The sequence below is a fragment of the Dasypus novemcinctus genome, chromosome 13, assembly GCF_030445035.2.
Source record: "Dasypus novemcinctus isolate mDasNov1 chromosome 13, mDasNov1.1.hap2, whole genome shotgun sequence".
Taxonomy (NCBI): domain Eukaryota; kingdom Metazoa; phylum Chordata; class Mammalia; order Cingulata; family Dasypodidae; genus Dasypus; species Dasypus novemcinctus.
In genome coordinates this window covers 83,468,863-83,496,185 of record NC_080685.1, presented here as the reverse complement: position 1 = coordinate 83,496,185, position 27,323 = coordinate 83,468,863, and the positions used below count along the sequence as shown (strand labels likewise).

The 27,323-nt window shown below is 34.4% G+C and overlaps 1 protein-coding gene across 3 annotated transcripts in view; it reads right to left on the bottom strand.

The window, feature by feature from the left end:
- Positions 1–5,530: 5,530 nt before the first annotated feature.
- PTPRC (protein tyrosine phosphatase receptor type C) overlaps positions 5,531–27,323 on the bottom strand; it is a 124,732-nt gene continuing 102,939 nt past the window's right edge. For all 3 annotated transcript variants that reach the window (XM_058274929.2, XM_058274928.2, XM_058274927.2), the window contains 13 exons: positions 24,376–24,412; positions 24,184–24,281; positions 23,341–23,466; positions 21,400–21,557; positions 21,056–21,191; positions 19,222–19,371; positions 15,592–15,682; positions 13,972–14,105; positions 12,972–13,106; positions 11,210–11,332; positions 10,273–10,451; positions 8,581–8,716; positions 5,531–7,095 (listed from right to left, as the gene is read on the bottom strand). In XM_058274929.2, coding sequence (XP_058130912.1) covers positions 6,820–7,095; positions 8,581–8,716; positions 10,273–10,451; positions 11,210–11,332; positions 12,972–13,106; positions 13,972–14,105; positions 15,592–15,682; positions 19,222–19,371; positions 21,056–21,191; positions 21,400–21,557; positions 23,341–23,466; positions 24,184–24,281; positions 24,376–24,412 — 1,779 coding nt within the window. In that variant the 3' untranslated portion in view covers positions 5,531–6,819. The remainder of the gene's footprint in view (positions 7,096–8,580; positions 8,717–10,272; positions 10,452–11,209; positions 11,333–12,971; positions 13,107–13,971; positions 14,106–15,591; positions 15,683–19,221; positions 19,372–21,055; positions 21,192–21,399; positions 21,558–23,340; positions 23,467–24,183; positions 24,282–24,375; positions 24,413–27,323) is intronic.

Below are 27,323 nucleotides of genomic sequence, written 5' to 3'. Positions count from 1 at the left end.
TATGTTTTAAACTTGTAGTAATTTCATCTGCTACATAAAATCATGAAAGATAAACATCAGACAAATATTCCTGGAGAAATGTATTAAATGGAAATATCCATAGGATTACATTACATACAAATAGCTACAAAAGTATGTCATTTTGCTAATAAAATGCTAGATAAAATTAATCCCTTCCTTTAACATTACCTAAGTATGTGGTTGGTTTTACTTCTGATATTCATGTATAAACTCTTTCTGAGAGCCATATCCATTCTGAATCACTACAGGGCATTGAATCAGAACATACTATAAAATGTGTAGAGAGAAACTTAGTCGATTTTAGTAATTTGACTAAACCTTGTTATTGATTTGACTGATTTTGACCTTTCTTAACTTCCTGCATTTAAACTGTGAACAAATATTTTGCTACCTCTTGAAAGAACAAATAGACTTTATTTCCCACTGATTCTCATCAAAGGGAAATTTGACTTCCATGATTTAATGCTACTTTAAACAAAGAAAAAACTGCTAAAGCATGTTTTATTTACAAAAATAACTTGTTTCATTTAAGAAGTCATTTTATAAAACAGAAACCAACTGTGAGCCCAGATGAGAAACATTAGACTGTCTTAGGGGAAATACACATACTTGCACACACACTGAAAAATTCAGAATAAAATTTATTGCACATGTATCACTGATCTTCATTTTCTCATCATATGATTCACATGACTTCAGCTATTGGGAAAAAAAGGCGCTTTTCTTCTTGTATTTTGAAGTAAGTGTAAATAATCATTTACTATGTATTTGTGTTCCTTCAGAATTGAGGCAGAGTAATCATTTAGGTTTACCAGATGTTCCAAGATGTTGAAGGGATCAGATTCAAAATGCAGTTTCTAGGACAAAGGATCTGGTGGATTATTAAAAAGTTGGAAATCTAATCAGAATGATTTGAAGTAGAAAAAAGAATAGTATAGGGGAAATGTATGTTTTTAAGGAATGTTGTTCAAATAACCATTGCAAAAATGTTCCATAGAGTGATTCCTTAAGTAGTCAACTCCTCTTTGCTATTGTCTATAAGGATCCACACTATGAGTGAAAACTCATGGGCAAGGACAATTCAAAATAACTCAAAGCAGAAACTAGATGCCCATAAGAAAGGTTTTTATTTTTTTAATTTTTAAAAATTTCTTCTAATTCTGACAAAAATCCCTGACTTTTCAGCTTTAAATCTTCTAAATATTCCTTGTTCTCCACCTTCATCTTTAGGTGAAGTAGTCAGTGCAATGAAAACAAATAATTAAACCTAAATGGGAGTTCCTTTATAAAGGGGCTTGTTACGTGTCAATTTCTTAGACCTATACTCATGTCTTCCTTTCTTCTGCTTTGTAATGAGAATTTTCACGAATAACAAAAGCCCTGAGGTGTCATTCATTGAGGGTTATATGAGTATGTCATTAATATTCATATAGTCTGAATCAATGATAAATTTGATTTATTGTTTACTTTTAAAAATTCTAAGTGCACAGTTACTGAAGGGCACCACAGGAAATCCCTACTCTGAGCCTGTGTTAACCCCTGGGAGGCATGTTCTGTGAGCAAGCCAGATTCCTTCCCCTTTTTCCTGTGTGTTAGTAGTGGGAGATCACTTCCCTTCCTAGTAACATAATTTCTTCCAACTTCAGAGCATACATTAAAAATATACAAGTCTGCACAATCCACAAAATTCCAAGACAATATTTTTAAACTTTGACAGGATACCAGCCTCTATCGCTCTCATTTGCCTGCTATACCTGACAGATACTATCCAACAAGTCCTACCGCCCTTTTCTGAAAAAGTAAATGTAACTGTACCAGAGTCCCACTTTCACTGGAGGAAAAAAGTTCCTATCAATCAAGGAAGTAGTAGTTTTTCTAGAGCATTGCACGTTATTTTAAATTAAAAGTCTATTTCCAGTTCCTGGGCATTCTATGTTTGGGATAGCTAAATCAGAAGAGAGCTCCGTTGGACTCACTGTGCCACTCCAGAGAGACTGAATGAGTCATATAATCTCCGTAAATGTGGTTTGCATTTTATAATGTCCTGTTAACTTGTTTTAAGTACTGATTGATGGGTCCTCTGACAAAATACTGAAATGTGATCCAAACGGTAAGAACTTGTTCTGATTACCGAATTGAGAGATAATGGAACGACTACGACATTTGTGATTTATTGTTTTGTTTTATTTCCTGGCACTCACTTTGGTGATGAGGTGATCTTTGTTTACATGCAGGATGAGAACAATTCTTTCCCATGGATGTTTAAGAGTGTTTATTTTTGTACAGTAACTTCAATGCTGTGAATTCAGTTAGGCTTATTATGTTTTGCAGTGTTGTTGAAAATTTATATCACATACAGTTTTGATTTTGTTTTTGTTTTTTTTTAAATCATGGAATAAAAAAGGCAAAAATAAATCCAGGTTGTTTCTCCACTATATTTGCAAAATGTAAAATTGATATTTAAGAAGGCAAAATAGCAGAAAATAAAGAGCACTGCCTGTGGTACCAGAGCTGGTTCAAGTCCTAGTTCTGCCACTGATTAGTTGTGTGATAATGGGTGAGGTATTGAACTATTTCTAAGCCTCAGTTTCCTCATATATAAAACAGAGATAAGAGTATCTGCCCCATAGAAGTTGTCTTGGGAAACAAATGCAGGTAAAGCAGGAATAAAGTGTGTCTCAATAAAAGTTATTATTATAGCAATCCTTATTTTCTATTTTTTTTAAAGTTCTTATTTGCACATTAATCAGGATAATTGCATTCAATCTTTTTTTTTTAAATCAGGATATCACTTACCAAGAAGAGGGATTGTATTTTCACGTATTAAATGAAAATACTCAAATTTTGGCTGAGGTTAAATATTAAAGCACAGCCCTCAAATATTCATTTAAAGGAAAATAGACATTGCAGTTTCCTCCATGTTAGAACTGCCAGATTTTCAAATAAAAATACAGGATGCCCAGTTAAATTTAAATTTCAGATAAATGAAGAATAGTTGTCTTTTAAAATATGAGTATTTCCCAAATATTGCATAGAACATGCCTATATGTAAAAAGTATTCATTGTATATTTAAAATTCAAATTTACCTGGGCATCCAGTATTTTATCTGGCAGCTGCCACACTTATCATCATTAAGAAAATAACCACAAGTAGGTGGAGGAAAGGAGAGTTTCTCTTTAGGGGATCTTAGCAAAATGATTGAAAACACTTAAATGTCCCACATATATTAATAAAAAATTGGCAACCCTTTTAAGTTCAGGGAAATATGAAAATGTGTTGAGAAATGTAAAGAGGTTTACAAACGAATGATTAAAGAAAACGGATCCTTAGCAAAAGAAATTTTTTCACCTGAAACAGGAAGGAAAAAGTTCATTTTAGAATCTGCCTCTTTGAAACACCTTTAGATCATTCTAGTTGCAAAAAGTATTTAGGACAATTAAATGATAGCCTCTTCTGCTAGTGTTAACCAATATTCATTTCCTTTGAAGTTGTACACTTGGAGGTCTTCATATCAAGAAACATGTTACAGTTAGCTAGGAGAAATTACCAGCCACTTTTTAAAAATGTAATATGGTATGTGAGAACATTTTATAACAAATTCCTGGTTAAATAAAAATTACTATCAGTCCTACTTAGTTGTAAGAAATAATAAGCTTTAAATTCAATATTTAGGGGAAAATAAACAAAGATAGGTATGAAAATTTCGCTATACAAAGCGAAATTTACAGAGCATTGAGTGTGAAAGTTTCCAATTTTTTAAATTATTGCTAGGACATTGAGCTAATCACTTCACACAATTCACCACGGCAAGGAAGTGTAATGTCTATGTCTTTACTGCAATTTTTTATTTCCCATGTACAAAAATTGATTTGGGAGCTGAATTTTAAGAATACTAAATGCATCTTTTGTTCCAAGTGACTTATAGTATTAGAAATAAAATTAACAGACAAGTTTTGAAAGAAACGTAACATAATCTCTTTTTGCCTAACATAGATACAATGGGATCCAAGGCCTTCTCCCTAAAAAGGACAAGGCTTTTTTAAGTTGGGATCTTTTGTCTAATTTTTTGGACTGTCTTGGAATTACTAATGGCAGTGACAAACTCTAGAAGTGAATATTTTATATGTGTAACAGATACTGTAGGAATGCAACCTCTAATTACAGACCTGGGTCTATACTTCACATTTTATTTTCCTTTTAAAATAAAAATCATAGACATATAATACAATACCATGTTCTAGTGCATTGGACCTCACGTTCTAGTTGATATATGTTTTCATAGAGTTATGGGCCTTCTGGGATATACTTTCTCTCTCTTCACTACAATTTTACACATGCAAGAAAAAAAGAGTTTCCACCTTTCTTCTTAAACTAGCAGTAATTACTATGGCTCTATTTTTCAAGTATTTATTTTTTATCTTTGAAAGGATAGATTCAGTGGAAAATGCACATTTGAAACACACAGCATCCACATTTGGAAGATGTCACTTCCAGCTAAAATCTCTGAATTAAAACTTTATTTGTAAATATTTAAAATGTAGAATTTTTGCTGTTTATATTTTGGAGCAGCTCCCAGATGAAAGACACATATTGTAATAGTGTATTGAGCATGAGAACTGTATATTTTAACTACACTGTTTAGTAAACTTCAACTGACCAAATATCCGAGGAGAAACTGAGGCACAGAGAATAAATGATTAATGAGAGCAGTGAAAACAAGCTTTATTTCACTCTGATGCCTATTACTGATGATTTTCAATCCTTTTCTCTCATTAGTAAGAGATAGTATGTAAGCTTAATGTAAACTAGAAATTCTTGCTTCACTTTAAAATTCACTTATTTTCATCTATTAAATAAGGGTAAGGTGCTTTACAATAATGTAAGGATTAATTGCTAATTTCATTAATATAAGTAAGGAATTAGTGTATGAACATAAAATAAAAGTGAAGTGAATGAAAAGCAATTGATAACATAGTATTAGACATTTAAAATGAGTTAGGGAAGAGGACTTGGCCCAATGGATAGGGCGTCCACCTACCACCCACGGTTCAAGCCCCGGGCCTCCTTGACCTGTGTGGACCTGGCCCATGCGCAGTGCTGATGCACGCAAGGAGTGCCCTGCCACGCATGGGTGTCCCCTGTGTAGTAGAGCCCCAAGCGCAAGGACCGCGCCCTGTAAGGAGAGCCGCTCAGCACAAAAGAAAGTGCAACCTGCCCAAGAATGGCGCCACACACACAGAGAGCTAACACAAGATGATGCAACAAAAAGAAACACAGATTCCCATTACCACTGAAAAGGATAGAAGCAGTCACAGAAGAGCACACAGCGAATGGATACAGAGAGCAGACAACTGGGGGTGGGGGGAGAAATAAAATTTTTTAAAAATTAAAAAATAAATAAATCTTTAAAAAATAATAATAAAATCAAATGAGTTAGGAGAATAACAGTATATAAAATAAAACCAACCTAGAGGTAGTATGTGACCAATATAATAAACAGATGCAGTATTTATCAAAAGGACTTTTTTTTATTAGTTCTTTGAAAAATACCATCATTCTTAAGGTTTCTTCTATATCATAAAAGATTAATAAACTATGGATCTTTTAAAACAACTGGGACCTATAGAAGAGCTCTAGAAATATTATTAAATTGCATTACTACACTGGTATTTTAACATGTTTACATATTATGAATATAAACATGTAACACATTTAATATATACAATAAAATACCATGGCTGAATTATACTGTGATATATTATTATCAATTCCTGGTAAAAACAACAGAAGCATTTGAGAAACTGAAGATAAATGCACTTCACTGAAAATCTAGGACAGAACTTAATAGAACTTATGCATAGGCAATATTGTATCTCTCATATCAATGTCAAATTCCAAGAAAATGGGTATATTATGTTTCCTATGTAAATATTTAGCACAAATAAATTTTCATGATTCTATTTTTATCATACAGCAATGGTTTATTTTGAAGATAGTTATTTAAATTCAATTGTAACAAACATCATTTTTGGCCAAATATATCAGGCAATGGATTTCTCACATTATACAGAGAATAATCCATTTTGCAAAGCTGTAAACACCATGTGAAAAGAACAAGATAGGCTCAATTGGAATTTTTAATTTAGATTATATAAGCATGAAAAGATATGGATTAAATGCTAGCACATGGAGTTTAAGGTTTCCAAATGTTAATTTAATTAACTTTCTTGTAGTAACTCTGCACACACGTATTGCTTTTATATGCTGCCTCTAGAAGTAAAATAGTAAATTAAAAGGTATATGGATAGAACTATGAGGACATCTTGAGGTCATTCTAGAAATGTACATGGCATTATTCTTACACAGAGCTCACACACATTTTATGATTAAAAAAAATAGATCCTTCTACCGAAGTTAACACTTCCGATGTAAATTTTGTAAATTTTTTCCTTCAGGAAAACAAAAGACAAAGTGTTTCAAGAGCATTTTGAGACACTTAAAAGCATTATTCTCTGTATCCCTCTTTCTCTCGCTCCCATGCACACTCACACATGCAAAGACTCAAAAGAAGCTGTTTTTGCTGAATGATAGACAAAATTTTAAAATAAGCATAAGACTGTACAGTTTCAGCAAAACTATTTTAAATATTTTTGCACAATACTAAAAACAGAAGCATCCCACGAATATTGATGCAATGTATTCCATTACTCCACTGTACACCTATATTCCTCCCTTACTTCTAGAAAAACAAAAACAACAGCAAATGAAGTCTTGGGTTGCCTCGGGTATGTCTTTTTCTATGCACTTTGAGTTAAAGCTGGACTTGCAGAACAATTGGCAGAACATTCTGGTCCCTCGGTGCCACTCATGGTTTCGGAACCTTCAGCCTCTTTATTACCTTCATTGATCTTATCTGGGGCACCACATGGACTAACGCAATTAGCATCCTGATTTGTTTTGTTCACTTCATTATCAAACTCAATTTTATCTTCTTGATTGTTGCATTTCTTTACTTGTCCATTCTGGGCAGGGTAGATGCTAGCAATGACATCATATAGAAATTGATATTGTTCCTAGTAAAGGAAAGAAGCAAGAAAGGACATGTTTATGTATTTCATTTTATATCAGATAAGAATTCACAAGAACTAATCATTAACTTGCAGAAATTCTGGATAACAGAAAGCTACTCAGATATCTTCCCACATCAAGAACATTCTAAATGGCTTAGCCTCCTTATTAAAGGATTGAGCACAGGATAATATTCAAAATTCACCTTCTAGTAACACAAAATTGGTGTTGGTTTTCCTCACGTGCCATGTGGTTTCTGATTTTCATGCCTTTGCCCATGATGCCACTTTAGCTTTAATGCTTATTCTATTAGCTAATGCCTGCACATCATTTAAGAATCAGAACAGGAATTGCCTACTACAGGAAGCCTACTCCAATACTCATAAGTTGATTTAAGTGCTGGCATTCATGTTCTTCTCATTATTTCCATCATTTCATTTACCTTGTTTAATAAATATCCAGCTCCCCTACACCGAAGAGTAAACCCCTTGATGGCAAGAAATAGTAGGTACTCAATATAATTTTTAAATCAATATATGCAAGGTCATTGCTGCATACAATTAAAAGCTGCATATATTTTAGTAAGTAATTAAGTTTACATTGTGAATTCCAAGACTAATGTCTATGGTTACTACCACTTACAGAAGACAAGATAGATTGGTTACAAAAATGCTACACTCATTATCCTCCTTACATCCACATATCTTTGCACTGTGATCTTGCAACCTCTTTCAACAAGAGGTAGGGCCTATTTCCCAAACGCTTGTTACTTGTTTGGCTAATAGAATGCAGAGGAAGCCACATTGTGCCAATTCCAAACCTAGGCCTCAAAAGGTCTTGCACACTTCCCTTCTCCCTCTTGAAATGCTGCCCCTTGTATGTGAATAAGTCTGGGCTAGTCTTCTGGATGGAGAGAGGCACATGGTCTACTTGTCCCTGTTGCCACGCTAAATGTCAGCCAACTGTCTCCCAAGTGGTAGCTTAGGTCCCCATTGGACCCAGAACCTGATGACAGACATCTGGAGAAACCTGGTCCAAATTGTCTGGACCTGATAAGAACAGTGGATCCATCCAGCTATTCAACTGGCCAACAGATTATTGAACTGTAATAAATGTTATTTTTTAAGCCACTATATATTGGGGTGTTTTGTTATAAAGCAACACTGATTGATACACAATTAAAGGTAGGGAATTAGGAAATTCATGAGCATTTAAAGAAATTAAGAAATATTCTTCATGAACTGCCCCATACAACAAACTGCTGGCAAACTCTGATTAGGTCTTTATTGATGTTGATCATAATTCAATCTGAATTATCATGGCAAAATAGAAGAGAGAAAAGAAGAATAGAAAAAAGAATAGAAGAGATGAAAGGAAGAGAAAGAAAGGGTAAGAAGAGGGATGGAAGAAGAGGAGAGGGGAGGGAAGGGAGGGAAACAGTAAAAATAAAAATACAAAACATATTAAGAGCAACAGTGAGGTATACTTACAAAGGAAGGAATCATTCCTGGCCTTGCTTTGCGGAGAGATTTCACTACCTGAAAAACATCTACCACCTCCTCTGTTTCTGCACTTTCCAAGAGAGTTAACAAAGCACAAAATACTCCTGTTTGCTGAGCTCCATCTCTACAAAGAGGAAAAAAAAACAAGAATAATTGTACATTTCATAGTGAAAGTGATATTAGAATAAAAATTGGGAGATAATATATTTGTCCTTCACGTTTTCCTTAATTATTTTATTCCAATTTCTTGAGTCGAATAATTTCTGCTAAATGTATATTTTGACAAATGTTTTCAATTAGGAATTTAATAACCTATAGTTAAAAATTATTTACACAGTTTAGAATATACTTTCTTTAGCACTTTACATTTTTAATGCATTTTATTTACATATGAAGTTACTAGAATAAATATCATAATTTCAGTTTCACAGATGAGGAAGCTAAGACTTTGGGAGTATAATGATAAGGCTAGAGATGGATGGAATCAGAAATATTAGACCTCATATTTTGGAAATTACTAGAGCCAAATGTTTCCTCTCCTTCATTCTCCTGCCTCCCTACTGCTTTTTACAAATGTTTCTACATTTGCATCAGTAGAAAAGTGTTATCTGGTGGAATTAACAAGAAGCTAATCAAATGTTTTATCAAACTATGAAGGGTATAAAATATTATAATAAAGATTCAATTTAAAGAATATTTATCAACAGGATATATTATTTATTATAAAAAATTACAGAAAATATATTAGTTACTCAAGTTATTCTTAAGGAAATGAATATGGTTTTAAAGCCTAACTTCCCTTCTTTGGCTTTATTCCTACACAAATTTCACTTTTGCAAACTCAAACAAAGGTTGAAAAGTAGTTTTCTCTAAGAGCTTGATTCTGGTATATGTAATTCCAATAGTAAAGTAGTTTTCTTAGAAATTCCAAAAGCTAGATTGGAATTTTGCTAGATTTGCATTTCTCATTTTACCTTAATATTTGCATTCCTAATTTGCTTTAAATATTTTTCAAGTATATGTTTTATATTATGCATACTTCCTTCAGTCTCTTTTATTTAAAGTGGAGATACATGCATCCATCACAGATGAAGTTAAGGGTCTGCATAACAGAAACTAATAAAATCAAGTATTATTATTTTTATTATTAAAATATTTGCCTTTCAGTCAGTTTAGAAAATCATATCTTGGGTTTCAAATAAAAGTTGCTGAGCATTAAGATTTTAGTTAATATATAACTCAAGATATGTTTATTAAAGGCAAGGCTTTCAGTTCTCTTGATTCTTTAACATCTAATAGAATGGGCCAATGCTTATGAGCATTTTTTACATACAATAGCAATTGATTGACCTATATTTTCATAAAAGCCATCTATTCATTCATTAATTCTTTCAGGACATATTATATTCCAGGCTCAATGTTAGGCACCAGGATATCAAAGATAACATGACAATGGGTATTACAGAACCCCCAGACTATGGCTTTTGGCACTATGATATAATAATTTCTATAATAGTTATGCTGTGAGAGCATAAATGAGAGAGAGACTGACATCATAAGAGGCTGTCATGATGGTCATGTAAATTATATATCAGGATAAGTAGAATTTAAGAGAAAGTATGAACCAAGAAGTCAATATTAGGATGATTTTTAGAGACTCTCTTTTCAAATCCTACTAACCTGCAGTGAATGAGGAGAGGCGCACTCTTGTGATATTTATTCCCTTCAGCTGAATTCTTCTTGGGAAGTTTTTGTCTGAGGCTTTGAATCATGGAGACTATTTCTTGGGGTTCTGCAGGAAGTTCTTCCATTCTCCAGTTGTTACACTGATACTGATAAACAGTTCTCGATTCTTTCCTCTAAAATCAGAAGTAGAGGGAGCATGAACTCAAATGAAATTCAGCCCATTTTATAATCTGAGCATATTTTTGTCATAATTACATTTATTTAAATAATTTAGAAGTTTTATTCTGAAATATTATATAGATAGTTTCTTTGATTTCATAAAGAACTTCACTATTATCCATGTGGAATTTAAGCCCCCTCTTGCTGTAGAGGGGGACTGGACTTAACCATCCCAGGGTCCACAGGATGGAGGAACAGAGTGTTCTGCTGGGGAACTATTGCAATTAGTAAGGGAAGAAATTGTAATAGTGATGTGGAGAAAGTGGCCACGGTAGCTGATGATGGTAGGGAGAGGGAAGAAGAGATATCATGTGGGCACATTTTCAGGATTTGGAGTTGTCCTGGGTGGTGCTGCAGGGACAGATGCTGGACATTGTGTGTCCTGCCACGGCCCACTGGGTGGAACGGGGGAGAGTACAGACTACAATGTAGACCACTGTCCAAGTGGTGCAGCAGTGCTCCAAAATGTATTCACCAGGTGCAGTGAATGTGCCACGATGATGGAAGAGGTTACTGATGTGGGAGGAGTGGGGTGGAGGGGTGGGGGGTATATGGCGACCCCATATTTTTTGAATGTAACATTTAGAAGAAAATAAAAAGTAATAAAAATAAATTAATTTATTTATTAATTTAAAAAAAAAAGAATTTCATAGTAATTCTTCCACCAGATCAATTGCATCAAGGATATATGTTCCTGAAACGGTTTACATACCTTGGAATGCCTCAGTTCAAATGAACGGAGAGTATAAGCTGAAGATTTGTCTGTGTCTTTCAGATCAACTTCTACATCTCCGAACACTTGCTTTCCTTCTCCCCAGTACTGGGCACACATTTCCTAGATAAGAAAGAACATGGTTCAACAACTTCTACCTAAGTTTTCGGTTTGGTATTTAAAATATACAGAGTATGTCTATCTCTCTCTCGCTCTCTGTTTCTCTGTCTTTCGCATATTTCTCTCTCTCCTTCCCAGCCTCCCTTCCACCTCCCTCCTTTCAATTAAATGGAAATTATTAATTGCATTGTAAAACTGAAACCTACCCACAAAAAAATCCAAAATCAATTTTAAGTTTGTTAGAGACCTATTCAGCAAATATATAGTGCTTCCTTGTGAAAGTAAAAGGATCCTGGGAAAACCAAGATGGCCAGGAAGCTGCAGACAACAGCTCTGTCTTCCTTAGTGAAGGTCTTTGGGATTGATGGCTCCCTTCCAATTCCCTTATCATCATTCCCTCCAAAATCTATAGTTTGTGCTGATGTCTGTCATGCCCCTTCCACTAACTCAGGTCCCACTGACATTCCAGTGGTCCTCAAGGAAAGACACCATGTTTTTTAGAGTTTTGTGCCTCTATCTTAATGGCCAACATCTTTACTAAGTAAGTTGACTGAGTAGCTTAACAGAAGGTCAGATTGAAGAGGAGGTTAATTACACAAGTATTTCTTCCCTCTGCAAACTGTTCTCCACCAAACACAGTCCTATGCTTGCTGATCACATTAGCATTCGATTTCCTGGATCTTACAATTTATATGAAAAGAAAGATTGCTGGAAATCTGAACATATATTCCTTTCAAAAAGATGAAAATACATAAAAACATAAAACAACTTTCTATGGACAGAGTTAGCAGACCAGAGGCAAAAGCGAGAAAGAGACAGTTTCAAAGAAACATAATAAATTTTGCATTTTTGTGTGTTTACAGGGTATTCATTGAATAAGCTTTAATGTAAGTTAGATATTGCTGAAATTATGTAAGATCTACAACCAAAAACATTTTAATAATAACTCAAGGTATTAAGGAAAGGATCAAATAGATGTCACAGGCATGAGGTCAGAGACTGAATTAGATCTTTTTTTTTTTTGAATTAGATCTTAAGATAACCCTCTAAATACAGAATTTTATGACAATAAATATTAAATTGGCATAAATAAAGGATTGTTTTAGATAAAATTGCTCATTTTGTCTTACTAGAAAAATAAGATCAAAATGAAAAGAGAGGGCATATTCAGCTACATGGAATGTCAGTAAATTAAGATTCAGTACTGAGAATGCACATGGTGTGTTAAGACTATTTGCCCAGAGCTAAAAGTGTTTAAACCAGAGACATGGGTGGAAAATGGAAAGATAAGTGAGGGCCTGATTACTGAAGGAAACAAGTGTGATTTTTATCTTGAAGAAAATAAAGAGAAAATGTAGCTGTTGTTTGGTTGTTGCTGTTAGCAAGGGATGACAAAAGAAGTTCTCTGTCTTAAACAAGCTGTGAGCAGGCCTGGAGAGGGGAAAACACGAGAGGTTATCAGAATCCAAACGAGAGATCATGGAGGCCAACACTTGGATGGAGGCAGTAAGAAGGAACAAATGGAACTGTGGGTGCGAGGGAAAAAAGACTTTGATGTAAAGATCAAGGGAGTAATCCAAGGATGGAGAATAATATTTTATGGCAGAAAGACTTTTTAAAAAAGATTCTCAAAAGTACAAACCTGGTCTCCATTCTTCAGCTCTGTCAGCATAGCAATAACTTTTACTTTTCTTTGGAATATCATCTGCCAAAAGTCACCAATGGTCTCCTTTAGTGGTGCCTGAGCAGCAATCATCACTTCAGGTTTCCAGTAACTCTTTAAAAATAATAATAATAAGCAATTCTGTTACTATTGCTAACTGAAAAGAGAGCAGTGGATTCTTAAAACAATTAGTTGAAAATATAGCTACCTATTTTGTTTTCAGTACCATTATTTAAAAATATTAAGATTCTTACATCCAAGAAACAATGTGATGTCAATATGTGAAATACTTATTCAGTCAATTAGTTTCCCTTCAAAAATGATACTTTTTCTTTTAATAGATTTTAGTACATTGTAAACAGGAATTGCTTAGGCATTTCAAATTATCTTCATCATGCATGCCCATACATTTTTTATAATAGTTGAATTAAACAACAAATAATTAAGCTAACATTCTATGAATGAGTGCTTTAGGAAAAATTAGAAAATAAATTAATGTAGTATATATGCAGTCAATATTTATTAAATGACCAAAGGTTCCATGTTTGAACTCTATATTTTTTCAAAGATGAAAGTTATGTAACAGAATCACTTAATTCAAAAATCTGAATGGAAAGTTTTTAACTAAACATTTAAAGATACAAATTGGATCTGTTTACAATTTGAATGTCTAATTATAAACATCTTCAAATACTTGTATTTGTTCAAAGTTTCTCATTTTCAAATTAATAAAAATGTAATAAAAATGTAACCAATAACATTGTCTTACTTTATGTCAACTCATTAGGTTTTAATTATTCAAGTCTTTTAATAAGTTAAAATAAACACTAAAAATTTGATGAAACTTTTGAGAGTTAATCAATATATAGTCATAGCTAAGGTCATTATTCTTTTATAAATCACTTAATGAATAGACATGAGATCATTGATGTAATTTCAAAAAAGTTAGCTCCTGGAGTTTGGAAATTGAATTACTTACCATTACAAAAGATGCATTGATGTATTTGCTTGTTTCCTCTGAATCACTGTCCTCATCAGATGATTCATCTGAATCATGCTCACTCTCTTTGCTCACTTCCAGTTCATGTTTAAGTGGCACTCTGTTAAAGTCATCTATGTAAAATAAATTAGTAGTAAGCCAGACATTGAAACATCAAATCTCTGCTCAATTGCCATGTGAAAATTAGAAAATAAGTAATTTAGAAGTGGCATATTGCTTATAGATTTTTTGAACTATATGGAATGAGACCCAACATCAAATTCAGTTGTGTTTGATTATGAATTCCAAAAAGTTTCTAAGAAAATGAAGGCCCCTAAAGAGATCCAAAAAACAAAACAAAAGAAAGTATGCACCGTAACATGACATTACACATGATTGCTCAATCTTTTTTTTTTTCTTTTTTTTAAGGTACTGGGGTCAGGGATCGAACCTGGGTTCTCCTATGTGGGAAGCTAGCTCTCAAACACTGAGCCACACTGACTCCCTGAGTTGGTTTTTCATTTGTTTGTTGTTTGACTTTTTTTGTTTTTCAGAGGCACTGGGAACTATACCTGGTACCTCACATGTGAGAAGCAGGCGCTCAATGGCTTGAGCCACATCCACTCCCTAATTTGTCAATCTTTTATGCTAAATCTTATACAAATACGCACTTTAGTTTTCCATGGAATATCACCTTTCTGCTGGATATAAATTAAAAATAATTTTAGCTTGGTTTTTTGCTTTTCAGTTATATTAACATTAATTTGTCTTAGTTAAATAGATATCTCAGATAAATTATTATTTAGTCCAGAAGATAATTTAGGACAAATTTCCCCACTGTTTATCAATTTCTTTAATTTATAATAAACTGGTCTAATGATCTAAATGATAAACCCTACCAACATCAATTCCATGTTTTAAACCATATTAACAAGTAATTCTGCAGAAATTAATAAGGGCAGTCATGCACTGACCTGATTTGATTTGGTTGTCTAATTTGTTGGCTTAGTTTGTATTTTTTCCGTTCTAATTTAAGTGTATGTAACTAAATAAGTTACAGTTATACTAAATGTGGTCTTGTCAATATGCTTAAATAGTATAATTCAAATCTTCAAAACTGTGCATATTTGATCTGTTAAATTTCAATGACTGATTGTCAGTTTACAGAGAATTCTCCACCCACTTTCAACCTCTCAGATATAAGAGATAAGGGGAAAGCATAAAGACAACAAAAGTACATAATTTTTTAATTAGGCAATTGTCCTAGAGTAAAAGATAAGAGAGAACTGGTAAAGGGCAAACACCGTTTTTTCTCCAGCTGTAAAGCTTTCATCTTTCTGATAGATCATTTCTGAAGAATTTGGTAGAAAGAAAACACTGAATAAAGTCTACCTATGACTCTAAGACTTTTGTAACTCTTTGGAGTTTGAAATATTTGCTATAAACTGAATTTAAATAACATTTTCACTAATTCTCTGTTGTCAACCAAATAATGAAAACTTCCTTCCAAGATCTTTATTTTTGAGGGTTTCACATTAAACTAGTTCAAAAGAGAGTTTAACTTTATCTGATTACAAAAAATAAAATTAATTAATTAATAAAATAAAATAAATTACATACATGGAATGACGTTAGAGTTCCTGTTTTTACTTTTATTTCCTTCTTGCTTTCCAATATGCTGTGTCCTCCAGCTCCTATATGAAGGAAGTCTCTGAGGAGAAAATAATGAAAGGGAATATTCTTAAGGAAAAAAATTAATATTGGTTTAATCTGTTGTTGTGACATAAGATGCTCCTAAAGAAAAGTACTTGGTCAAGTTTTGTGAAATTTGTGTCCACTCCCCATAGGTAACAATTTTAAAGTTTGCCTCTGAATTTTTCCTTTTAATGATTCCCTTTGATATGGTAATTTTGAGCTAAAAATATATACTTATTTAACAGAATATGCTTCCTACTTCAGAGCTGCTGAATACCCAAATTATATAGTCTGTTTTTGCATGAGCAGAAGATGTTAATTATACATATTGCAAAAAGCAATGGAAATCATTTAAAATTATCTGAAATAAATGTCCAGACACAGCATTTATAGAAATTGTAGCATAAGCTTTGAATAATTGATACTTAATATGGTTTATTATCTCACTCATAGTAGTAATCAGTCAGCAAGCTCTATCATTTCTACTTATGAAGCTTACGAATCCTTTTATTTTTTTTCTGTTCCTCCTTAGTCCAGTCCACCTTCATATCTCACTTGAAAATCATCAACAACTTCTTAACTGACCTCAGTCTTCAAACCGGCTTACTTGAATCTTTCTAAAACCCAAGGAGAACATTACCTCCCAGGCTCTTCAGAAGCTTCCCATCAACCACAGGAAGTAGCCAGCCTCCTTATTATAGCACAAAAGGCCCTTGAGGATGAGCTCCTGACCGCCTCTTCAACCTCATTCCCTGCTAGGCTCCTCCACAAATACCAGTTCAGCCAAACCAACATCCTTGATTCATGGACAGGACCAAACTGTCCATTAAGTCTTGGCGGTCTCACGTGTGCTTTTTATTCTTCCTGACTACTCATTCTCCTGTTTATCATTATTCTAACTTCTACTTACCCTTTTAAGTTTCAGTTAAATGGCAGTTTTTTTCCTGGAAGACCTCCCTGCTAGCAGTCTGCCCTTCCCATTAGTTCCTAAGTAAATATTTGTCATATAGATGAATAAACTAAACCAAGAGGGCTCATCACATACAAATCAGATACACTATATATACATAATCTAAATATGGAAATATGGTACCCTCTTTAAACCCACATTTATTAAGGTGTAAGGTATAGATATATCATCATTAAATACAGGGCCACTTGAACAGCTGGTGTTCCCATGAGAATGGTCAACCTTCTAGCCAATACCCAAGATTTTAAGTGAACTAATAGCTCACCTACAACTAAAATTCAAATAAATTTTCATGCCTTGATTCCTGATTGTTTCACTTGCCACCTCAGGTCTAAGCTTCCCAGTGCATCCTCATACCCCTAAGTTTTATTCCTAAATGGTTATCTATATCCTTAAATAAACCCCAGGCTCTTACATCTCAACAATCTATCAGTGCCTTCCTCTCTGTGATCTGGTGCTCATGATCTGTTATCAGCAGCTCCCATATCCATCCTCATCCTCTATTACAAAGAGTCCCTTGACTTATTATTTGTACATATTGAACCTTGTTGTCCTTTTAAGACATCACCAAAATCTTGTAGCCCTTTTAAGAAAGTTTGCTTTCCTCTTTAAATCCCATTTACCTCAAAGCTTGGAGAAAATGTCTCTGCTCCCTGTTTCTATGTTCAAGTCATTTCTACCCATTGCTCCCTCAAAACCCCAACTACTTTGATTTTTCTGCCATCACACTATGCCACCTTCTATCTCCCTGTCTTCACTTGGAGGTGTCATGTACCGAATTCCGACTGGATCACTCAGCCTCATTTAGTTTTAGCCTTAGCTATCTGCGTGGTCTTCTCCTCAATGTCTGTCATCATTCTTGGTTACTTTGACAAGAATGTCTATCCAGCACCCCAAATGGATCTATTCAACACCGCATATGATCCAACACTCCAGTCTCTTACTTTCGTAGCTTCTTCACCTTCCATAAATTTTCTTTCTACTTCTCAGCCCTTTCAGCCTTTGTAGCTTTGTTCCTAAAAATTGCATCACCTTAAAATCATGATTTCAACTACCCCTGTTACTGACCAAGTACCTTCTATTCTCCCCGCTCACTTATTTTAGTACCTACAATCTAGCAATTTGAATTCTATCAAAATTTCCAAAACATTATCCTTACTTCCTCTCTGTTTCTCATGTCATACATGAGGCCATTTCATTCTTTATTGTACACAGCATTAATTATTCATTTTCAAATATCCTCAACTCCTTCGGCCCCTAATTTCAGAAAGTTACGTTTCAAAATCCTAGGTGGATTTAACCCAACTACCTGCATACACAGTATCTACCCCCAAAGAGCTTGATATCCTTTCCCATTCCTCAAACATTACACTCTTCTTTACCCTACTTGTATCCCCAATGCTCAACTGACGATCTTTTGTCATATTTTCCTGAAAAGAAAAAGTAATCAGGCAAGAACTGCCTCAACTTCCTATCACCAAATCTACCAACCAACGAGCATCTCTACTCTCTTTTTCTGTTTTTCTTTCTTTTACTTCTTCTACCAGGGTTACAGCCACTACCTTTGCTTTGACCCCCTCTCTCATGCCTTCTTCCATGTCCACTTAGTACAGAGCAGAGACACAATCATATTTCTTCAGTGAAAGAATTCACTCTTAGTGACTATACATACAAATGTTAAAATTAAATTTATGTGTCTCCAAGCAGTACACTGGTTTAAGAGTGTTAGTGTATTGGATAAGATTAATTTATCAGTTGAAAGAGCAACAAAACAACAATAAAATTCCCCTTTGTTTAAGATTACCCTGTGCCTGCTAGTTCTTCTGGTATAGCACAGGTATTCTCATGGATTGTGTGACTTGGTGATTGCATGCTCCACCCTCCCACTTCAGCACACTTTGATCCTAAAAATTAATCAGTTCTGTATTGGATTGAAAGCACATTCCTGGTCTTGTAAAACTCTCTGAATTAATCAGTTTAGTAGTTCACAGAAAAGCTCAGTAAACTGGAAATCATAAGAGAAGTTTTGAAGAACTTTTTTAACAACAGACCAATTTGGGAAAAGCTCTGCCAACTCTCAGAAATCATAGGGCACTCTAGGTAGCAGTCAGAGGAATTGCCTATTAAATAGGTTAGGGCACACTTATTAATCCTTTAGTTTCTCTCTATCAGCTCCAGCCAATTCAACTTCCTAAGCAGTCATAAACTCCTCTAATTATTTCCTTTGTGAATTGAAACCATCTGCAGTTTTTAATGGTAAGATATTACATTGCCTTTGGTGGGCCAATTTTGTGGCTACATACTATTATTTTGACACCTTATTTTATACCAGCTTAATGAGGAATAGTTAAAACTGCTGGCTGGAGAATCTGATTTCAGGGTTCAAACAGTCTCCTACATAAAGCTGTGTAATTCCAAGCATTTTTCTTAAACTCTGTATGCCTTACTTTCCTCATCTGTGCTACACTGGGTTATGGGGAAGCCCAAACACAAGAACTATGTCAACTGCTTAGCATGGCACCTGGAATCTAAAGACCACCCAATAAAATTAGCTGTTATATTACTATTATTATCACTATTATTACCTGGAATTCAGCCTCTAGTGGAGATGGCTCACTGGGTGGATCTCTCTTCTTTATGTTATATAGATATGGATGTAATTCAGGCAAGCTCACTTCTGTTTCCCCAAACTGATTGTATTCCACCAAGGCCTGATGGATCAAAATGTACTGTGCCTAACATTTCAAGAAAAAACACAATTCACTGTAATATACAGTCCTGTAAATCATGTACAAATAAAATATGCATGTGCATAATTTTGCTCACATTGGGATAATGTATACTAAAGCAAACTGACATCTATAATGTTTAAATATTCTGGAAGTTGGTTTTCACAGTTCTTTGGAATATGAGGTAATCCATTTCAGACTTTTTTTCCCCCAGAAAAACAATAACTTGCTAAATAGATTAGGCATCTACTGTATATTGCATAGTTCATATTTTATTCCTAAAAATTGAAAGCATATATATGAGCCCTTCCTTCTCTATTATTGCATTAATTTCTCATATTACTGATATATGAAGCTATAATAAATTTCACAGCATATCTGAGAGGAGAAAGCAAGTTGACACTTCACATAATAGAACAAACCCAGATTTAGGAATTCCTAACCTTTTATCACATTTGTATCTGGTATTTTTTCAAGACACAATATAGCTCTGATAAAGGTCAAGTTTCTTTAACTACAACCTCTGGTCCTCTAGTCCCCTTCTAAAGCCTCTCTAGAAGAAATCACTGACTTGAACATATCTATATTCTTCCACTCTATTTTATTTTTCTGTAGGGAAATAGTTTCTTTTCTCTGGTAAAAATCCATTTTTATACTACTTATTAATATCTATGAATCTGTAAGCATTATAATTTTTGTGAATTTTCTAAAATATTACATAAATTTTTCATTTACTGAATTTATTTGCTCATTGTTTGTGTCTGAACGTCTATCCACATAGAGAGACATAGATGTGATTTATTCCTTTTAACTGCTGTATAGTATTCATTATACAGAGAGTCCACTTTCTACATTTTGTTTATCCATTCCTCTATTGATATATATCTAGGTTGTTTCCAATGTTTTGTTGTTCAAACAATGCAGGAACACAATGGACAGTCTCACATGCTTCCAGTTGCACATATCCAAGTGCTTCTCTTGGATTTCATACAAACATGGAATGCATGAATCAAATATGAAACTTTTCAATAACAGCAATCATTAAAATTATTCAATACATGCTATGTGCCAAGGACTTTTCTAAATGCTCTACTTGTATTACCTTATTTATCATTATAACCCTCTGAGGTAATTACTATCATTATCTTCATTTTATAAGTGACTTAGGTGAGGCTCAAGATTAACAACTTGTCCAAAGATGCACAGTAGTTAAGAAATAGAGGTAGAATTTGAACCTAGAAAATCTAGTTCCAAACACTAGACTCTTAACCACTAAGATATTCTGTATTCCAATTTTTAATTATGAGATACTGCCAAATTGCTTTCTAAGACATTCCAATTCACATCCCACCAACTGTGTGTGGAAGTAGCTATTTCTCCAAAACTTCATCAACATTTAAGTGTTTTTATTTTTTCTCAATCTGATACGGGTAAATGATATTTCGTTATTTTTAAAGATACATTTTATATTCATCTTCTTCCACAACACTTTTAGGCACTAATGCAAAATGTTCTAAACTATGACTGGTGACTACCGCATGTTTTAGTTTTTCAGGAAATTGAAGAAAACTATTTTCATCCACAGTGTGAGGTTGTGAAGAATCTGAGTTTCATTTAACAACATTTTATCACCATGAAGAGATTTCTTAGGAAATAAGAGTAAGAATGGTCACTAAAGGTCAGGATGTACCTCCACTTGAACCATCAGGCATCTCTGTCTGCGGAGCTTGACAACGTAACCATAAACATCCACTTTGTTCTCTGCCTCCAGGCCTTCCAGCATGGCATCAATTCCAATATAGGTGCCGGTGCGTCCAACACCAGCACTGACAAAAATACATAAAATTTAAAAGCAGTGGATCATGGCAGGGAAATTAAAATGAAAGGCCACCCGGGATGAAGCATAGAAAAGAGCGTGAATTTCTCCTCACGGATTGTTTCCCCAAATAGTTTCTAAAAGGGAGAATGTTCCTAGCAGTCCAAGGTATGAGGATCTGAAATTCCCTGCTCATGCTATTAAATTTCTTTATTTACCTGCAGTGCACAACAATGGGGCCACTGAAGAAGTTGCTGAAAGCATTCACTCTCCGCCGCAGCTTAAGGAGCAGGTGAGGATCTTCAGGTACCCCGTGGTCAGGCCAGCTGGTGAACTGAATGTGGGTCACCTCCCTTCCAGTTGCTTTTTCCTTTTTCTAGTCAAGATACAATATTTTCTTTTATATATATATATATATTTTTTTTTAAAGTAAACTATCTAACATAAGTGGGAGGGGGACCAGTACAAAAACTCCTCATGCAAACATAAAACACTCCAGAGCCCTTAATTCCTCTCGCCTCCTAAAAACTGTTTTCAGCCATGATTCTATTTTCTTTTCCAATGAATAACTAGTAATTGAGATATCATGCAGAGCCATCATGCACTAACCCATAAGTAATAGTTAAGAATAGCCAAAAGTCCTAGGGCTTGTCATGCTGCCAGGCCAAAGAATAAAATGATAAAATAAAATAAATGGACTGTATTTTGAGAGAGAAAGAAAGGGGGAGGGGAGAGAGAATGAGAGAGAGAGAGATGGAAGATAGAAAATAAAAGGTCATTTTCATAGCTGCTTGAAATATTTCTGCTTGGCAGGCCAGCAAATATTGTTATCACATGAAGAAAGTCTCATGGATTATTTGGTTAACTTTATACTTCTTAGGCCCTTTCTTGTTAGAATCATCATCTCAGAACGTACAGGCAGACCTGAGGAAAGTCAGCCTCAGATTACAACTCAGGTTTGTCCCAATTTGGAAGCAACCGCCAGAAGAGGCATAGGTCATAATTCTCTGACAGGGTATGAAGAACCACCTACATTAAGACAACAGACGAAACAGAAAACTTTTTTTAAGAAAAATAAAGAAATAAGGCAAAAGAAAGTAAACATTGGTTGGCATTTTCTTGTAGGAAATAACCAAGTCGATTGAGAATCGGAGCGGCGGGCCCTGTAGGCTCGAGAGTGTGGAAGGTACCTCTCCACCCGCGCCTGCGCACTGCGCCCTTGCCGGAGGTGGGCGTCCGCCGGGGCGGGGCTGCCCGCAGCGCCACCAGGGGCTCTAGTTAGGAGGCGGCGGAAGTGGTCCAAGGCCTGGGGAGAAACGCGCCATTTATCCAGACCATAATATAGAATTAAAATTTAGGCTACAGAAGTCCTCCAAAAAACAGAATTTAAAGAACATTTCAGTCCTATCCATTTTTTTCAACAGCTTTATTAATATGTTTCCCATACAATAAAATTCACCCACTTAAAGTGTACAATTGGGTTGTTTAATTATATTCACCGGGCTGTACAACCATCAACACTATCTAATTATAAAAACTTCACGTCTTCTCAAAATGAAACACCGTACCTTTCGGCAGTCACTTCCCATTCCACATCCAAGGCTCTCGCCCCAGGCAACCAAGAATCGACTTTCTATCTCTATCGATTTGCCTATTCCCGGCTTTTTAGATAAATGGAATCAGACGATTGTAAAGACCTCCATTTTAAGTCTTACTTAAAGCCAAACTGTCTTCTTTCTTTTCTGAACTAAACGTTTTATCTCTACTAGGACAGTTAGAACTTTATTCTTCTTGCAGTAGTCGCTAAATTGAGCCATTGGTATAGTTATTTTTACACAATGGTATTAAACCCATTGAGAATAGGAACCTTTTGTTCATTCATACAGGCATTTAATCTACATATTTATTGAGCCCTTCTCTCTTCTTTATACTTCCAGGGTCACAGCATAATAAAAACTTTTGATTTGACTTGGATAATTTCCTTTTGGCTAGTTATGTATTATTCCTCTGTTGGCTTGTGTTATTCTACCCAACACTTCCTCCTGAAGATCATAAAAAAATATCTTTCCCATGTATATTTTTAACTTCTTTCTTTTAATATTCCATAAGAATATTTTTAGAAAAGCAGTATCAAAATAAATGGTCTAAAATAAACTCACGTTTGTAATACTGAATTTCTGAATGACATAGTCTGGACATCTTTTGTGCTCACTGATCTTGACAATAACGTCTCCAAAATCCCGAGTGCCTTCTTCCATCGATGGCCAGTATTCTGCACACTTGTTCTGTATTTTAAAAATCATTAGTGATTCCAAGTTTTTATTGAAACAAATTTATTTTATTACACATTTTAAGCAAAACCAAACAAAAAACTCATCTGAAGTTCTCAAAGCATTTGTATATTCTCCTTTAAGCACATTAACACCTTCAATTAAAATGCTTGAAATGTTTTCTATTTCCCTTTAAATTCTCCTAAAGCACTTCCTTCCTACTACTTTACATAAGGATGATCTCGTCAGGCTTAGCTGCATATTAATAAAGGAGGAACTCAGTGATCAGCAAAAAGGGAAGAATTGCATACGGCTAATTTCAGGCCTAGGGACCGAAAACCATTCACTCCTCCTAAAGTCACTTTGCGAGAATTACCATCTATCTACCAAGGTCAGTTTTATTTCATGTATTCACAAGCACTTTGAAAGTTAGCACATAGAAATGTACTAAACATAACAATACTGCGTAGTGATAAAAGTCAAAAGTCCAGCAATTAAGTAGAAGTATTTAAGTTTTATGAATGTGTATACTTAAATAAATATGAATTTTATTTTTCTAAATATATTAAAAATTTAAGTCAAGGATTACAATGACTAAAACAGACACGTTTGAGCCTCAAACACATATATGTAACTTTTTGAAATGCAATTCAATCACTTTATTTTACTATAAATTTTACTATAGCTTTGCTCCAACTATTTCTCTACCCTAGGAATCTGCTATATCCTTACCCTGTTTCCTTCTTCACATTTAGTGACCATGACAATAACTGTGGCTTTTTGTTCCCAGATCATCCTCCAGAAATCATCAACAGTTTCATCCCTGGGTCCTAGAAGGTAAACCAATATAACTGATAAGAAATGTTCTCTGAAAAGTGATACAAAATAATTTTTTTAAAAATTATGGACTATCAAATAAATTACCTTGTGCAGCAATGTATTTCCTGGGTTCTTTGAAGCCCTGTTCAAAACATATAAAGGAATATCATTCACTGTACCCTTGATTGTTCATTAAAGTTCAAAATTGTGGGTAAGAGGAAGTTGATTTAGATCTGTTATTTCTTGATTATGGATTTCCCTGGACATTTTCAAATTGTAAGATTTGCAATAACTCATGGGCAAGCATTTAACTGTGCCAGTGATGTTAGATATCCTTTGCAAATGATCCACTTTCATGCTTCTTTGTTGTATACCCAAAACATTTTAAAAGATTAGACTTCATCCTCTCACCTGGAATGGTGCAACAATTTAAAAGAGTAATTGAGATATTTTTATATAATTTATATTTTGTCACCTGTTATTGTACCCTTAACACAATTTAAACCTCTACACTGGTCACATAGTCACTTTGAGAATTTTTACTCAATTTATTTCAATAAATCATCCTGGGATTACCCCACACTTCCACCCTTTAACTAGTGCTAGAATAAACTACTGATTCTCTCAATTTTTTTCTTTTGGTGATTCTAGGTAAGAGATATAACACCTTTCCTTTCATTACCCACAATGTTTGCTTTTGTTTTTCCTGTTGGCCAAGGCAAAAAAGGAGTATAGAGGCAGATAAAATATTGTGTTAATTTCTTCCAAAATTACCTCATATTTCTTAAACTCACTTTAGCCATCAGAGAAGCTCTTTAGAGAGAGATAATCTTTGCTATTAGATGAAATTTAGTTACATGGGCACCAAGAATTCATGATTATTTTTTAATAACTTATTGAAACTTCCCTCTCATGAAGCAGGATCATTCATGCAGTAATTTGTGCATTTAGTCAACAAGTATTTATTGTGCCTTTACTATTTGTCAAGTACTTTCTAAAAGTTTAGGACACAAAAGTTCAAGCAGCTCCCAGCTCTGTTAGATGAGCCTAAGTGTTACCTAATACTGTAATTACCCTGGAGATTATCTAAATCCTTTTAAATTTTCTCCTATCTCACATTACCAGGTTTGCTCTCAATTACTTTAATTTGAAGAACAAATTACTATTTGGGAAAGATAAAATAAACTAAAATTGATTAATGATACTGGTGTAGTCTTGTCGAGGTCACCTAAGAGAATTAGTTAAAATAGAAGACAAGGTTAGAACAAAGTAATAGTTATTTCTCAAACATGTATGGCCTTTGCAAGTGCTGGGTGTCACTAAAATAGGCCTTTTGAGAATCACTTAAAAAAAGGGCTACAGTAAGAAATTGCATTGTACATACCATGAATACATGTAATGGGAAGAGATTTTTTTTTGCTGGGGGTAAAATTTCTAAAGAAAGCATTAAGCAAGGATACAGAAAGTGTTAAATAACATGCAAAGTAGATGGGAGTCATTGTATAATACTGGGCTAGATTAGAATGCAGGTTCCAGAAGCAGAACTCTTGGAGAAAATACCAACTTTGTTCATATAAGCAAAATGGGGAACATTTCCTAGGATTTTTGTGATGTGTAATTGAATTAATACATGTGAAACACCTAAAATGGGGACTGACAGTAAATATAAAAAAAAAAGTTTTATTATGATCATCATAGTCATCATCATTGACTATAAGAATTTTGATCTGCAAAATTATTAGATGTCTCAAAAAGGAACCTTATTAATGACTAAGATACAGATGTTGAAGAAACATGTTTCATGACTGATACAAGTAGAAAATACCCATATGTAGAAAATATCCTATAATTTTACACAAACTGTTTAAATGAGTGAATATTGAAATATGACCAAGTCATGGACTCCACTAAAAGTTTATATAATCAATTAGCAACCCTCCCCCCTCAAAAAACACAACTTCAATAGCTTTTTCTTTAAGGAAAAATTGTGAATGGTAAACCAGGATACATGGTAATATAGCATATATTTGTCGGCCATTTGCCTATCAATAACAAGTTTACTAGCACATTCTTTGGCAAAGCTATTGAAAATAAGCACTCTCAGACACTGCTAGTGGAATATAAATTAACCTAACACTTATAGAGGACCATTTGGAAATATCTTTTAAAATTCAAGTGTATATAATCTTCTACCCAGCAATTCTTGTTTTAGAATTTATCCTACAGATACACTAAAACCACTTGTGAAACAGTATTGTACCACGGTTTGCAATAGTAAAAAATTAGAAACCACATGTAATATCCATTAATATGGGAACTGATGAGAAAAATCATAATGCAGCTATAGTGCTATGAAAGTTTATGTACCCCAGGAAAAAAAACGTGTTCTTAAACCTAATTCATCCTTGTGGGTGTGAACCCTTTGTAAGAAGGTCATGTTGATGAGGTTACTTCGGTTAAGGTGTGGCCCACCTCAGTCAGGATGCATCTTAATACTATTGCTGGTATCTTTTCTAAGCAGAATGAAATTCAGATAGAGACAGAGAAAGCCACAAGAAGCAAGAAGCTGAAGATCAGCGGAACCCAAGAAGAAGGGAGAGGCCAAGACAGGCAGCCACATGCGGCCTAAGACAGAGGCCTAAGGGTCAGGGATTGGTGTCAGTCAGTCCCAGAGCACCACAATCTTTTGGGAGAAAGCATCACCTTGATGCTGCCTTGATTGGACATTTTCCTGGCCTCGTGACCATGAACTAATAAATTCCCATTGTTTAACCTGACTCCTTTTATGGTACTTGTTTAAGCAGCTTATGAAACTAAAACAGATTTTGGTACATGGAGAGTAAGGTGCTGCCTTTGTAAATACCAAAAATGTGGATGGAGATGGCTTTGAAATTGGGTAACGAGTAGAGGTTGGAAGAATTGTGAGGTGCTTGACAGAAGAAGCCTAGAATGCTTTTAAGAGACTCAGTAGAAATATGGATGCTAAAGGACTGCCGAAAAAGACATAGAAGAAAATGATCAATCTGTTATTGGAAATTGGAGGAAAAGTGATC